Source organism: Tympanuchus pallidicinctus, unplaced genomic scaffold, assembly GCF_026119805.1.
Source record: "Tympanuchus pallidicinctus isolate F22 unplaced genomic scaffold, pur_lepc_1.0 scaffold1, whole genome shotgun sequence".
Taxonomy (NCBI): domain Eukaryota; kingdom Metazoa; phylum Chordata; class Aves; order Galliformes; family Phasianidae; genus Tympanuchus; species Tympanuchus pallidicinctus.
In genome coordinates, this window is record NW_026294618.1 from 99077672 (window position 1) to 99094554 (window position 16883).

A 16883-nucleotide genomic window follows, 5' to 3' on the forward strand; every position below is an offset into this window, starting at 1 on the left:
TGAGAGGAAACTTGTAATCCCAGCAACTCTTCCTAACCTAAGCTAACATACTAAAGGACACATTTTCAGAGAGCTGAACAAAAATACTTCACTTGTGCATTTAATTCCACATGTAATGAAGGATACTTTGTGCTCCTTTGTCCATTTAGTTCTGTTCTCCCTGTAGATTTCTGCTTTCACTTCCAGAACAAAGAATTCATATTGTACTTATTTATTTTCCCTGTAGAGGAAAAGAAAAAGAAAAGGAAACTATGTTTGTGTTTGGATACCCAGAAACATTTATAGCTCTGCATTCAGCTCTGTGTACAGCTGTTCTGAGAGAGATACTAAAAAGCTGCAAGAGGCTTCTTGTGCCACCTTATCTCCTTCAGACAAGAGAAGAAACCCCCTGGCTTATAATGATAAGCTACAGCCTTGATCGATTTGATCTGTGCTTTTGTCCTTCATCATAATTTGAGCTATTGATTCTATTTATTAAAACTAATTCAAGGAACATAAACCCTGAGTGCTGTGCTGTTCCAGATCAGGCTGCTCTGGGCAGTCTGATCTGAAGCTAATCCATTCACCGCTGATTTATTTTCATTCTGTTTTCAAGCAGAGTTCTGTTCTGTGTCCTTACTTTTTTCCTCCATCTCTCTCAGCAAAAAAACCACCACCACCACCAACAAAAAATTTAATTTCACACCTCCAGTGGGAGCAGTGTGATCTGGATTCCTTTTTCTGATATGCAGAGTGAGCTCAGGAAAGTTTCTCTGGCTCATATTTGTGCAAGTTTTTACATGGAAGAAGGTGAGGAAAAATTAGAGAACTAGTACAGCAAATGGGTCACAGTAAGCCTTTAAGCATCGGGAGAATTGCAAGGCCAAGTCTATTCCAGTTGCTACTGTCACTTCTTGGTAGAAAATTCAGGGCTTTGTGGGTGTTTTGGGAGAGGACAATTTGTAGTGTCTGTGGGTGGTGAGCTGAGGCAGAGATATTGTCCATTGGTCAGTAGCTTGCTTCTTAAAGCACCTATGTATGAGAAAAGAAACTCCAATCTCATTTAGTTCCTGATTCCCTGGCTATTTTGCAGCAGATCATGTACTGCAGTCCAATATAATGAGCAGGAAGCAGAAATCTTCAAAGAGAAATGATTTTGAGGAAACTGTTTTGGTCTGGAGAAAAAAAGAAAGTAGAGATTGAAGGGACTGTAAGAACTTGAAATTTCACATTGGCAGCATATTTTCCCTGGCTTTAAAAGGATTAGCAAAATGACCTCAAAAAACTTTGTGGAAAGCTGAAGTGTTCTTTTAATATTTTCATTATTGAAGAATGCTGAAGTGCTCTGATGGAATTTATTTTTAGAAATATGTTGTAGAGCCAATTCTTTGGAATGAAATAAAAGTCCAAATGAGATGCTGAAAGCATTAACCCTGATTCAGTTTTACCTTTTGATCTGCTGGCAGAGGGAGGGCACTAATCTTTTAATTGTTTTAACCTAAGGAGCAACCTTTTCTTCTGTGAGATACAAACACCTGCTCTAACTGCAAATATCAGAGAAAATTTCAACACTTCAATGAGACAAAGATCACCTTTTCCCAGTAGTGTTAGAACGAGTTTTGTTTGCTGATGTGAGCATGTCAAATGGTGAGTCCCATTTTGGCAGAGCCATCCTATGCTGGCTGTGTTGTGGTGGTGGTTTTTTTTTGCTTTTCAGATATGCATCTCAGTGGAGAGAAAGGTGTTCCTACAACTCTATCTGGCTCAGGCACACCTTGAGTGGTGTCATGTTTTGGTAGTCAAACTTCTTCTCATGTTTTACTTACATGAATCTATACATTTCTTCATCTACCACCAGCAGTATCCTGTAGAAAAATGCTCCATAGCTTAAATAAATGTTGTGCAAAGAATGAAGTCCTTCCATTTTTGCAACTTTTTATCCAACTCTCGTCTTACTGTTCTGGTAATCATGGACAGTTGTCATCTTGCTCCTCACTCCATTCCTAGATCATTTTTTATGGTTTTCAGGCCTTGTGAAGACCTTTGCAGGATACCATTCATGACCTTCCTTCACTTTACTAACTCTTACATCTATACTCGTTTCTTCCAGTCGGGTGCTATCCAATTTTACATAAGTTATCTAGGAAAAGGACAAAAACATAGGTTACACTCACTAAGGTTATGTATTGGCATGACTGCTAACGTCTTTCTTAGGGGGTCTTTCATAACCTGCAGCTGCTCCATGAGCAGGTCAAGTTTCTCCCATCTTGATTCCATTCTCCTGTCACCATCTTGAACAGGACTATGTGCATTTAGTATTTTAAAGTGCTCTACAGAGGTCTCATGTTTGAACAGCATTCTGAAGGTGAAAACACAAGGCATACCTTTATCCTGAATATATGATTTGTGGTCAAGCTGGCATCTTTCTGAAACAACAATAAATGCTTTCAAATTCACCAAAGATCTCATCTTGACCCTAGTACAAGATTTTCACTGTGTATTACTGGGAAGAGACATGTCAATATTAAATGAGATAATATAGTTAGTGTTTGTAAGGATGGTGGTTGTATCTGTTCAGGTTCATCATTGTAACATCTGAAGGTAAATCCCTGTTTATTAGAAGTTCAGTAGATAAACTCAGCATTTGCAGTGGTGACCTAGTCTTCACTAAAACAATGAAAAATATATTTTATTTTATTTTAGTATAAGAAGAAGTAATAAGACTCCTGGTTTCATCATTTGTTTCTGTATTTCAAATCAGTGATGTCTATGGAGAAGAGATCTCAATAACTGAGAAAGACTGTGAGGGAGAAAAGAAACTGTCAGGGGAGTGGAGAATTAAATTGGAAAGAGCTATCCATCTGCAATTCATATCTCTGTGAATGTTTCCCTCAGCAATAGCTAATAGATGAACTGAGAAAAGTTCTTGTCATGGAAACTGGACAGCTAGAAAGAGTACCAGTGACCTGAAAATATATTGTGAGCTATGACAGTAAACACGTGTTTGCTGGACATAAATAAAATGTGCTATGTCAGTCAAGTAGAAGACCTCATCTTGGCCATTGTCTGTGTGGTGCAAAGACTATCCAAGCTCTCTTATGCACACAGGAACACACTGCTCAGACTAATCTTGTTGGTGCTCGCGTGTTCAGTGTGCTGTGTCCTTATTTCTCTTGCACCGGCAGCAGCACAATCAGGAGCCAGCTGCTGCCTCCTGGCAGTAGTCAGCTGGGACATTCAGATCAGAGGAAGGCCTGACCAGAGGGCATGAACAGAAGGTTTTGTGTCTTTGTATGGTGCCAGACTAAATGAAAGGTGGGATTTTTCAACTTTTCCACTTTAGGTGGTGGTTATTTCAAAACATATCTAAAATGCAAATGTACCGTTTGTTATGTGAAAGGATGGAAATGCCCCACTCACCAGAGTGAGACATGGGATCATATGGCATTAGGCCAGCATATTTCTGTATGAACTGTGTCAGCACAAGTCCAATTGGTGGCTTGAGAACAATGGAGGATGTGCTGTTCATATGCTTCCTGCTTTGGAAGTTGCTGTTTTCCCAAAAGCTGCCAGTTGAGTTAGTTGTGTTTGGTGCTCATGATGCTTTTTGGAAAGTATATATAGCATATATTTGATAGGAGAAAAGATATTTGCCTTTAAAATGCTCACACTCATATCCAGAGGAAGAAGATAAAAGTATGATCAATTTTTCAGGTGCTGTTCCTTAAATGGTTTCTGACCACTCTGGTATCTGGGAGAATCAGGTATTTCATTGCAACTTCAAACAAGCTTTTGTGTATCCAAATAAATGTAAATATTTGGTGGATATTCTCTTATTAGGCTGTGTGTGCTAGTTAAGTGAAGTAACAACGAGACACTTTTCTCTGTATTTTATTATTTTTTGTGATTTCAGCTGTGTCCCACTAAACAAAGTAGGTATTTTGCTTATGAGACTACGGATAAGAAAGATTAAAAGCATGATACTTGACAGTCTATAGAGCTGACCAATTGTTCATTCATTTGTATGAAGCTAAACAAGTGGAGGGCTGGATTCTGTGGCTGGAACAGGGCAACCCGAGATGTATATACAGACTGGGAGATGAGAGGCTGGAGAGCAGCCCCATGGGGACGGATCTGGGGGCTTTGATTGATCACAAGTTGGTGAAGGATCTAGGTGAAGAGGGCAGTGAGCACGGAACAGCCTGCCCAGGGCAGTGGGTACAGCTCCAATGCTGGAACTCAGAGAGTGTTTGGTTAGTACTCTCAGATATAGGGTTCGGGTTTTTGGAAGAGATGTGTGAATCCCTTCCAACTTCGGATATTCTATGATTCTATGATCTTTCTAATGAATTAATCAGGCATGATAAAGAGACAAAGGCAAATTATTTATTATTTTGCTAAACAGTGAAGGATCAGCAATACATTTTGCAGAAAAACTTTCTGTTTGAAGAGAGTTTTGTCTTTAGTAAAAAATCCAACCCAGAACTTGCAGGATTTTGTCTGTGGATAATTTATTTCAGTCAATAAAAATAGCATAATGTGTGGTGAGCATGCTGACATAGCAAGTCCTGAGGTCTTCAGGATGGAAATACTACACACAAAGGGTACCTATCACCTTTCTTGTATAACCTGTACCGATGAACAAACCATTGTTCCTCTCCCTGCTGAGGAGTATGATCTATTTTAACTCATTCCTGGGACAGGAATAGAGCTGTGTGTGAGCGAGACGTCTATTTTTGCTCCAAATCAAAAGTGGCAAAAAAGTTCTGAAGAAGACAATACATATAAAGCCCCCCATCTGCTTGGACTGTAGACATTTTCTGTCACCCTGTTTGCCTTGACAAGTTGCCCACAGAAAAGAACATAAAGTAGAACATACTGTGGAAGAAGAACAAAATACTCAGGACTTGTGCAGTGCTCCTAATACCAGGAAAGTATTCAGAGATATTAATATGAATAGACCACGACAGAGAGAGTTTGCTCAGAGTGGATGAATTTTTAATGGCTCCTCACCATAAAGATGGTTGTAGATATTAAGGTCACTTTTCAAGGAAGTGGTATACATTTCTCATGCTGTATGTTTCTCAAAGGCATATGTGAGTAAGCAGGGAGAATGAGCTTGTGCTCCTCCAAATGTAGTGTAGTGTCTCCCAGTATAATCAATACTAATAAAGTGCAGCTATTTGTAAAAATAAAGCAAATGCTGTTTTCTATAACAGAGACAGAGTAACTTCATTCAATTAAGTTATTTATCTTACACAAAACAGTCTTCACTGCATGCCATTGGCGTTAATAGGAGCAATTTTGGCTGAGTTTTCAAGCGTACTGTTAGCATTTTTTGTGGGCAACTCATTCTTGACAGTTAAACCCTTTTTGGATGAGAATATGCTAGCTGCGAGTCTGTTCACTGAATGTAAAGAGGACTTGTTTGTTTTTGCAGTTCATACTTGGTGGCAAATCTTTATTCTCTGTGTGTCTGTACTGTGGGAACCAATGTCTCTGTGTCAGAGGGTGTTCTGCAGGCATTCTACTCACGGGATGTCATTTGTGTTTGTTGCGTCTGCTGCACATTGCTGCTTTGCATCTAAATCTTCACAGTGGCATTTGTCAGACGCTTTGCAAAGTGAGTTGACGTATCCAGGCAACTAGCCTGGATAATCACAACTCTGTAGAACTCAGTTCCTCTCCGGCTTTATCTCAGTGTAAAGCATCTCAGCCTAATGAGATGGAGAATTTAGACCTAGTGAGGAGCATCGAACGTCTCAGGCTGAGCAACAGTATGCTGTTTTATCTCTTTTCCTGACTGTGATTCTTGCATTTTACTTTTTTCTCCATCTTTTTGATATTTTTTTTTTTAAGTCCCCAGCATCCGAATTCATCCCCCTCTATTCAAGCAGAGGCATTTAAAGTCATTTTGAAGGTTTATATTTAACTGCCTGAACGTGTGACCTCAGAAAAAAGTTATCTGCAGCACGGTAGGGGTATGTTACTGAGGACAGTGTGTGCTTTGTCCAGAAATGAAAAGTGTATCAGTGCTGAGACTAAACATACTATGTTTTTTTTGGAAAACTAAGAAGAAGAGGAGAGGAGTAAGCATACAAGTATGTTTCTTGATCATTTTTGCAGTAATGTAGATTAACTGATGCTTTCTTTTTTTTAAATATAATTCTGTGTCCTTCCTGATCTCTCTTTATTCCCTCTTAACTGCTGAGGGGCACATCATGCAGCTTATTAGCTGACCTAAGTGGGAATCTGGGAGTAAAGCAACCCCCACAGCAGCTTTTCTGTGAACAGCATTACAGTTCTGTCAGGGAAAAGAGGTCCTCAGCAGTGCAGGCAGAGATGTGCCTTGTTTCTGTTATGGTATGTTGGGTGCCTCACAATGGAATGCCAATGGAACATCAGCTGTAGGATCCTAAAATGCCTTCCTTCAGCATTTTGTAGTCAGGTGGAATTATTTTGCCTAGCAAATATTCAATGCTATCACCATTTTGAATGGAAATGCCGTAACTTCTATTCTTGTACTTCTAATTCAAAATAGAAAAGGGAAATGGTTTTAAGGGACACCATTAGTAAAGATTAAAGAGTGATTTTTCATATGCAGCTGCACGTGTTGCCTTTTAAAGTCAGACCTTCAGAGTAGAAAGTCATTACTAATAACCGTATCATCACAGTTCTAATTGTATTTACTTTGTCTGTACATTTCACTGTTTAATAGTGCATAAATGAAAATATTTTCTTTCTCAAAGGTGGCTGCTTACATTACTGTTAGGCCTGGAATGATTCCTGAGTTGTGTACCTGAAAGGGCATCATGCTCTCCCCCAGATTTATTGTGCTTTTTTCATTTAAATGTAAGAATAGTGTGACTCTGCTATCTTTAAAAAGTACACAAGCTTGCATGCAGCTATAATGCCTTACGCTTCGTGAGTTTCACCCTAATAGCTTCTTGTAAAATTTTAATGTTTCATCAGTTTACTTATTGCTATTTGTAGAAACAGCCGTAAAAAGATTGCTTCAATTTCTTCCATTTTGGTAGAGTTAGAAAGACAAAAAAAGAAAAAAGAAAAAAGAAAGAAGGATGAGTTTTTTATTATGATGCTGAAACTTGGGAGCTCTGGCTTCAAGCCCTGACCCTCTGACAAATTTCCTTTGTGGTCTAAGGAAATATCTTTTGGTTTGTATTTGTATAGCAAAGGCAGATGTGATCAGTTTTCTTGAGAATTAAGGGGAAAGGTGCCAAGTTACTTGTAAGAACTTCTTGTACCCGTTTCTCTTCAAGTTCTGAATTGACTTAACTTTTTGTCAGGGCCTGATCTCTCCTTTAAAAAAATATTAACTAGGCGTTCCAGTATTTGAAGGGAGCGTATCACCAGGAGAGGGAATGACATTTTATGAGAGTGGATAGTGACAGGATAAGGGGGAATGATTTAAACTGAGGATAAGTTTAGGTTAGATATTAGGAGGAAGGTTTTCACACAGAGGGTGGTGATGCACTGGAACAGGCTGCCAAGGAGGCTGCGGATGCCCCATCCCTGGAGGCATTCAAGGCCAGGCTGGATGTGGCTCTGGGCAGCCTGGTCTGGTGGTTGGCAACCCTGCACATAGCAGGGGGTTGAAACCACATCATTGTGGTCCTTTTCAACCCAGGCCATTCTATGATTCTAAGACCTTTATCTTGTCCATTGACTGTGTGGTCATTGAGGTCTCATTGAGGAAGTACTTTTTTTTTCCTGTCTTTTCCATAAAGTGGATAATGCCTGATTTTTCTTCGGAATGCTCTCCTTCACCTGCTCTTCTTACCCCATGTCCATTAAGAGGCTGCACAGTCTAGATAATTTCTCCTTTCACAAGCATTAGAATTGGTTAAGTAGCAATGGGCAGATCACAGTAGGTGAATGCAATGATTAGATGCTTTCAGCCAGATTGTGCACATTAGCAAGGGATTAAGGTCTCTCTTTCATAAATCAATTTAACTGTGTGTAAAGTAGGGCTGCTTAGACTCTTAAACGCACAGATCATGTCTCAGATGGAAAAATGAATTTTAAATTGTAAAAATTGTAAAATAAATGAATTGTAAATTGGAAAACTAATTGCAAATTGTAATGCTTTTCCTTCAGTACTCAGGCATGTCTGTCTGTGTCATCCAGTACTTTCCTTTGAAACAAGTCTGCAAATAAATTATATGAATAGCCGTTACTGAAAAATATTCTGCTTGCTTTTAATTTTCCTTTGGATGAACACCTGTTGGCAGTTGAAAATAGCTTTAAAACATCATGTGAATGTGATATAAAGACTTTAAAACCAGAAAAGAAATGAAAGCAGTTTTTGTGTATTGGGGTTGATGATTTTTGAGGCCTGTTTCATGATGGTTTTGGATCTGATTTATGTATTTACTCCTCTATGTCTGCTGATAGGAGGGGGAGACCATAGCTGTGTCCAAAAGCAGCTGCAAAATGGTTTTCAGATTTCAGAGGTCTTCTACTTAACACAGCTGATTTTCATGCTGATCCATGAAAACGATTTTTAAAAAGGTTAAAATTGGAAATGTTTAAGTTTGATTGCACTTTGGGAAAGGAACTCGAGACTTTGGCCCGTTGTGCACTTGCCTGTAGATGAACAGTCTCTAACTCCTGCTTTGAGATCCATAGGGTCTGAAGCCTGTCTGAGCTCTGTGAGCATGCTGAGAATAGCACTTCTGCATGGTCAGAGGCTTCTGCCTGCCTTGGGTTGGGTCACCTAGACATCATGTCATAAAGCAAGAAACAGCTGCCATAAAATAAATTTTCTAAGAAAAACTAGAAGCTAAACACAAGGCCTAGAGATAGCAATTGAGCTCTTCTTAAGAACTGATGGGAGGCAGTCAGCTACTCACTGACTTCTGCTAGGATTATTTAGCTTAGCGTGTGAATTTCTAGTCCAAAATCAAGTCATATTTTTTGCTATAAACAAAGAAGGATTTGACCTTTTACATTAGCTTTATTTTTTTTCTGCTGATGAACCATTCATGTATTTCAAAATATTAAAATACGTGTGTATTTTATGACTATTTCTAGAAAAAATGCTGTTGTTTGTATATGTCTGTCTGCACATTCCCCTTCCTTGTGGAGATGTTTATTAGACCCATGCCCTGGTCAAAGAGAAGTCATTTCAGTGAGCTGTGGACTTAGAGATGTTCTTCAAAACTTTAAATCAAATCACATTTAAGCTCAAAGGAATTTCATGATTCAATCCAGTGAGAATAAGGAGAAAAATTAGGGCCAAGCTGATACAGCCAGGTTGGTTTACACCATCTAAGACACAGTTTGCAATGTCTATTTTTTTTTCCAATTACAGCATGAAAAGCAAAATAATCCTTCACTGTTGCATTGTCTCATCAAGCAAAAAACACAAATAAACACGGGGCAGAGTTTTGTTGATTCTTGTATTTTGTCAAGAGCATGCTAAGTAGGTCATAGCATCATTTCATTTTGTCTTCTCCTGATTTAAGGCAGATTCGTCTGCTGGGACCTCCAGCAAATTTCCAAAGCAAGATGCAGTAACAAAGAAACAACCAAAAAAATTACAAAAAGAGCAAATTAAATATCATTGTAAATCTTTTGGTCTGACAAAACACATGGTACTGCAGAAGATTAGATGGTGATAGCCCCAGTATGTTGGCTTGGATACTGAAGTCAAATGGCTTTCAACATCCTGTTGCATTTATTTATTTGGAACTCAATTTGGTGATTTAGCATTATGGTCATGGAATATTTTAGGCTTTTTTGTTTTGTTTTCCTTTGGTCCTTATGATCTAAAGCTTACACTGTCTTCTTGATGTAGTTCATTTTAGCATCATGAATTTGCAATTTACACGGGAGGTAATTCCACAAGGCACACACTTTCTGATTAGCTGTGTAGATAAGAGAAATGAGTTTTAGAATGTTTTGTAAGAACTGTACTCAGCCATGTTTAATGAAGCAGAAATTAATGAGTTTTTTTCCAAGTCTAATTTTCAATAATTGCGGTTGTTTGTTGGGCAAAGTTATAGCTGGTAATGGGGGGCATTTTCCAGAGAAGGGAGCTGGGAAGAGGGGGCACAAGCACAATGGAAGCAAATTCTGGTAGAGACTTTTGCCAAGAAGTCTTTTTCCAATTGCTTAAGGAAAAACTTGTGGCACCAGGGTCTGAGAACTCATTTGATGAATATGGAAAATACAGTGTTTCACACCTAAGTGACTAACCTCACAAGCACAGCATATTTATGTTGATTTTCTCACTGCACCCACTTTGCACATTTTCTATGCACCTCTGTTTTTAGAGACAATTTGCAGAAATGACCTTTATTTATCCACTTTTCTAATCTTATTTACCAAGTCTTTTTAGTTACCCATACCTTAGGCACCAGATGCTTGAATAATTATATCCAGTCTTCTGTCTCTTTGTGGTGAGGTTGATCTACTTTCTTTCACTGTGGTCACAGAGGGCTAGGTGGAAGAATATTAGTTTTTCTTGAAAATTCTTTTCCACTTCATTCTTACATTCTGTCTGTCTGAACTACTTCAGCTGCTGAAGACTCTATTTTAGGGAAAAGTTTCATACATATCTTTGTGGCTGAAAATGTTAGTTATTCAGGATCATTTTACTTTTACCTGCTAATTTCTGTTTCTTGCATCATCTTCTACATACTTTGAGATAAACTTGGCACTATGAGATTTCTTTTGAACTAGACACAACAATATAGAAACGACATATATTTGGGTTGTATGCCCTTCATTGTGATATAATGTGCAAGTCATCTGTGTCAGTGGCTTCATATCAGCTGAGACCTTGCCCTCATAAATAACCAGGCTTAGATGTCTGTGTGTAAGTAAATAAAATAGTAGGTGATAGCTCTGCTATAATTCTGATAGGCCTAGCCTTAATTAGCAACAATGTTTCAGTATTTTTGTAATCGAAAAATTTATTTGTAGCCTTTCATGAGATTAACTAAAAGTGATAAAAGGCATGTAGATGTGTAGACATTAGAAGTGGGACATAGGAAAACCTGTAGGAATTGGGCATGTTCAGCACAGAGAAATATCACCTGGTCTTACATGAGATTAATTCTCTCTCCAGGTGTAAAAATATTCTACCACACAACAGACAACAATTATTCTCAATCAGAATACTGAAGTGGAAAAAAAACAGTTAAATATTATGTAATACAATATATCTAAGTGCATATGTATGCAGTAACTTGCATATATATATATATATATATGGAGTGTATATCTAGCTTTGCATGTCAGTGACAACTAACTTTCTATTGATAAAGTCCCAAAGAATGACCTTCAATAAAAGTATTTAAACTGAGGCTTAAATCCTCTCTGGACATCAAAGGTTCCACAGGAGAAACGGGCCAGATTAAAATCTAGTTTGTACTGTTGTCCATAGCCAATAACCATTTTTAGTGGTATTATATCATTATAATCATATAAAATCATTATATACAGTACAGTTATTATACAGTTCTTCTATTTCCAGCCAGATAAGATGAAAGGTAACAGGTAACCATGTTTCCCTTGCTTGTTTTCTCATTATGTGTAAAGCTTTTGATGGCCCCAACGCTGGAGACCTTGCAAGGGCTTCTGGGATGAACTGCAGCATAAATAACAATAACACTAACATCCATGAACTTTGAGCTTGTATTTATGTGTATACATATATATATATATTTATATTTTTTTAATCTGTCCAAGAGAAATCAAATCTAACTGTATATATCTCTAAAAGAATGCTAGGGTTAAACTGTCTTGTTTTCCTTGGTGACATAAGGAGTTTCATAGCCTTGGTTTCACCTGCAATAGGGCACAGAGAGAGGTTCCTGGCTGCTGAGCACCATTTGGGGTGAGGGAGAGACTTGATGCTGGGATTCCATTCCCTGTGTCTGTCCTTCTGCTGCTGGAGCATCAAGGGAGCACAAAGCCTTCTTCCATCCCAGTAAAGATGCTGTGAGAAGAGCTCTCTGGACTTTTGTTGTTTTGTTGGGTTTTTGTTTTTTGTTTTTTGTTTGTTTGTTTGTTTATTTATTTTGAGGGTATGGAAGACCTGGGTGCGTTGGAAATGAGATGTAACTGCCTGCATAAGGTACAGATTTTTGGATCACATAATCCTTAGTCTAACCTTCCTCTTGTCCTGTGCCAAGTGCCTGGCTGTGGGTTTTTAATTCTGCACCATGTGCTGAATGTTTATGGTTTTCTGTGGTTTCTGTTTGGGTACCTAAGTCCTAGCATTATTTATTAGGACCAAACAGTGCATTTCTCCATTAAGTACATGTTTTTAAAGGACAGCTTTTTTGTTTGTAATGAAACATACTTGAACAAAGATGGACTGTATTTATTTCTTTGGCCTTAAAACAATTGCAGTCATAAAACCAAGAAAATGCTTTTCAATTCTTTTCTCCACGTGCCCCAGTAAAAATTTGTTACTGAATAGCTAGTATCTCAAGTAGAGTGCAGATAGATTCTTGGAGCCTAATTGGTGAGATTTATTGTAATACAGCATTCCAATAGTTGTAATGGACTCCTATTCATTGCACAGTTGATAATTCAACAAGTAACTGATTCTAATTTTCAATATTAGTTATAACATTAAAGCTGGCTTTATTAGCCTACTTGGGGATGTTTAAAAACAATTAACCTTAATTTAATGAAGTGGAATGTGAAACTTCAGCTATTAAACTTCAGTTCTACCTTAACTGCTCCAGGGCACTAGGAATGTAGCTCCTAAATTCTGGCTCCTTATTAGCACAGGATTGGAGACTATTCAGCAAAGAAGCCCAAGGTTTGATTCTTCTATGTACTTGTAGCATTACTTATGTAGGTAATGTCATCTATGAATGAAGCTCCCTTCTTAAATTAGTGTCAGGATCAGGCTGTAAATTCTTTGTGGGGTAAAGAATGGTATAGGCCAGTGTTTAATTAAAGAATTGCAAATCTATTGATGATCTACAGAGAGGATTCATTTCAGAGTATTGCCATAAAAATACATAAGTGGCTTTTCAGACAGAGCCCACTTTCTACAGTGCCAAAATTAGTCATGTCTCTACAAAGGAGAGGTTAGGAAAGGTTTCAAAGTAGATCAAAGTTAAACAGTTGCCTGATGGTTCAGCTCTGCAGCACTAAGCCTGCTGAGCGGTCTGCACAGATCCAATATCTGAACTCTGAAGGTACAGACATAGCTTTGCATGAATTATACTGACTGTGCTTTTAGTAGGGCTTTACAAATTGCTTGATCCAGATTAGGCCTTTTCTGGAAGCCCATTAATCCTTCAAGCATTTGCATAATGATCTCAATGCTGTAATATTTGTGTGACAGTATACAGCAGCACTGTCTAACTTACATTAATAATAGTGCAAGAATAATGGAATACCAAATTTTTATCTTTCAGGACTGAGATTGCCACACATTTCAGTGCTTAAAATAGGATTGGGCAAAACTCACTGCTGCTATAATCCCTCACTGACATCTCTAGAAGTAAATGAGTTGTGCACTGACTTTGTCGTGTATAAGTAAATGCTAACTTGAAATTTGATAATCTAAATGAGAAGATAGATTCTACTGAAGATCTAGAATTTAAAAAATAGAAACCTATCATAATGGTACTCTTATGAGAATATGATGTACTTTTTCCATAGGTTTTGATTAAAACGTGATGCTCTCGTGAAAATTCTAAACTCCTCAGCTGAAATAAAAAATAAATAAGGATTCTATAAGTAGTTTGTGTGAACAATAAGGAATAATGTCTCTAGTTTGTAAGTATTGTGTTAAAATGTGCAGGACTACACAGCAGGCAGTACCAGCCTGAGTTCCAATTTCTTTAAGGTGTAGTAGATACTGGACTGTTCCTTTTGTTGGTGGTGGTTTTGTTTTTGTTTTGTTTTGTTTAATGTTTTGTAGTCCTCTATTTACTGCGATAAAAGATGAGTTCAGGTTAACAACAAAGTTTATCTGATATTTCAAACTTTTATTCTTCATAAAGGATCTTCTGTGAACTTTAAAAAATGATTGAAGTATTATCTTGGTCCCTATGTAGTAGAATTGTGTATTCCAAAGTTCCAATTTTACGGCATATTATGAACTAATTAGAAAAGAGACTGAGAAGCAGTAAGGAGTATTAAAGTGGCACTGATGGGAGATACAAGCTGACTCCTTAAATTATCTGTGCAGCGGGTTAAGGCTTATCTTGCACGAACACGCATGTAGCACCTTACTGCCTTGAGTTAAGCAACTCATCCCAATCCAAACTCTACAGGATTGCTTCATCCTGTGCTTGAGCATCTCTCAAAAGAGAGGATGAGATGAAAAAGACACAGTTCCCTCCAAGTGTGCAGCAAAGCTGCAGTGACCAGGTGTTTATTTCTTACTGAAGCCAGCAGGGAACTTGCTACTCACTGATGGATAATCTTTCCCCAGCAGCACCAGAGGCAACCCAACACAGCGTTGTAATTTTGGTCCAGGCAGGCATCTGGAATCCTGCAAACATTATAGCTGTTATTTTGGCTGTGAAGCCTTCAGGCTGGAAACTCTCCTGGTATCAGGGCTAAAGGTGTATTGGCAAGGCTGCCACACAGTCCTGCGTGAACAGTGAATAATCACTCCATTTTCTCTATTTTCAGAAGATTCATCCTCACCAAGATGAGAGTCATTCCAAAGGGAGCTTTCACAGGACTTCGTGACCTAGAGAAAATGTATGTATTTTGTCAATATTTATCAATCAACAACCGTTTTACTTCAAAAACAGCAATTTCTAATTGCAACTCCTCCTTTTACTGCCCATGAGTAACCCCTGTCTCTGAGCTCCATCTCATTTCATCTTTCTATTTAAAAAACAAATTTTCCATTTTTCAGATTATGTTGTCTGAATGTAGCATTGTTGTCACAAATACATTTTTATATCGAGTAGCTGGGCTGCCCTTGGTGAAAGCAGTGGTTCGGTAGGGAGTGTCATTGTAGTTGCATACAGAGAGTTGCAGTCAATGGCTGGGAGTATGTGAGAAGCTTCTTCCACAGGATAATTCTGAAATTCCTAGAATATACAGAGAGCAAGTGTCTAATTTCTGTGAATTTTACTAATAAGCCTGGAGTTATAATTATGAGTGCCTTCGATGAACAGATATATCAGGTACCCATTAGTCTGCTGTATTGCAGCCCTCCAAGACAAGGCTTGATCATATGTTGTAACAGCAAAGGGACTAGTGCAATCGGAAGATGTTGCAATAGAAAAAGGAAAAGCACTCACCTGTCTTTGAAGATGTAGGCTTGCAATAGAAATTCCACAAGGAAGGGATCTCCAACCAGAGATGCAGCCAGGCTGCACCCCTTCACCTGTGCTCCCAGGATTGACCTGGTCCTTTCCCCAGGTGATCAATCAGTGGTTCAGGCTGTGACTCAACAGCCACCAAAAGTCTGCAGGTTAACTGATGCTAGCACCAGAAAAGGTAAAATTCACTGTAAAATATGAACTACTCTGGGGCATATTGTGCTTTTCTAAATTAATGCATATATGTGTAAATCACATATTGTTTAGAAATTCTTTCAGTGTTTGTACCTTCACTAGTGAGGGTTGCAAATATACTGTTTGTCCAAGAAGGGCCTAAGTAGCAGTGAGGAAATGCACTTCAGGGTCAGTGCCATTTTCAGTTCTGTTTTTGTAAGAGCAAAACTGCCTGCATTTTTCTGCATTGTCTTCTCCTTTCATCATCTCATGCTCCTGTTTAAGAATATAGAGGAAGGCGAGCACACTAGAAGGCATAAGAAGTGAAGATGCTAGAGGATTTCAAGAGGTCTTTGTTGAAAATAAAGGTTTTATTTTCTGTGCTCAGGAATCACCAGTTGGGAGAAAGATCAGTGCTGTGTCACCAGTTACTTTGGAACTTGTTTCTCCCCAGTCATGCTGGATTCCTTTAAATGCAGTCCTTATGGAAAAAACATTCAGCTCCCTCGACTGTGAAGTGGGCTGCAAAAGTGCATTATAGATTGCTCCCATTGTCTTTAATTACTCAGAAACCATATGCTAGATATCTATGAAATTAACCATCACACTGAATAGGATGTCTCTAAGTGACGATTTATTGTTAACCAAAATAATTGCTAATGGAAATGAGCTCAGTTTGAAAGTGTATCCGTGTAATCTGTGTACTACTAGAACATGGAGAAGAAATGGGGACATTCTATTGCAAAATACCCTTGAAAGTAGAAGTGTGATAAATATGTAAATGAGACCAATCAACATCAACAAAGAATGAAGTATTTGCAAATGGTGTGGCAAACAGATGAAATTTGAAAAAGCTCACAAATCCTAAACCTAATCCATAAATAATTGATCAGAAATATTCATGATAACGTAGAGACCAAATAAAGTGTGTAATCAAATGAGATATTTACACATAAAAACAGAGCTTTTGTGTGAAAGCCTCATTTCTCTTGCAAGATCATGCACAAAAAGGAAGATTAAGGCAAACTTCAGTTTATCTAAGGAAAAGAGCTAATAATGGTGTGATATCTCCATGTGGTAAAATGTAGATAGCCTGATGTATACAAATGAAATACCTCAATGTAGTATATGCTTGTGTTCTTGTAGAACTAAGTAGGCTAGAAATAAAGAGAGTCACAGTATCTCCTGAGTGTGTTACTGATTCAGAGCAATTCAAAATAAATAAATACATAAAAATAAATTAAAAGAAAGAAAGAGAGAAATAAAAAAGTCTGTACTGTTTCCATCAGTTATCATTTCTAGGTGATTTCCAACAGTGTTTCAGAGAATGAGGTGGACTCACAAATTTCAGGGAACAGTCTTCTTTCTAATCATTCATTGGAGATGAGCTGGTTGAGCACAAGTTAAATCAGAAATTAATCCTCTATAAAAATCTTAACTCGATTGAGT

The 16883-nt window shown here is 38.0% G+C and overlaps 1 protein-coding gene across 4 annotated transcripts in view; it reads left to right on the top strand.

Moving 5' to 3' along the window:
• Positions 1–16883, top strand: part of FSHR (follicle stimulating hormone receptor) — a 213135-nt gene that overhangs the window by 151005 nt on the left and 45247 nt on the right. For all 4 annotated transcript variants that reach the window (XM_052698362.1, XM_052698380.1, XM_052698353.1 and 1 more), the window contains one exon: positions 14617–14688. In XM_052698362.1, coding sequence (XP_052554322.1) covers positions 14636–14688 — 53 coding nt within the window. In that variant the 5' untranslated portion in view covers positions 14617–14635. The remainder of the gene's footprint in view (positions 1–14616; positions 14689–16883) is intronic.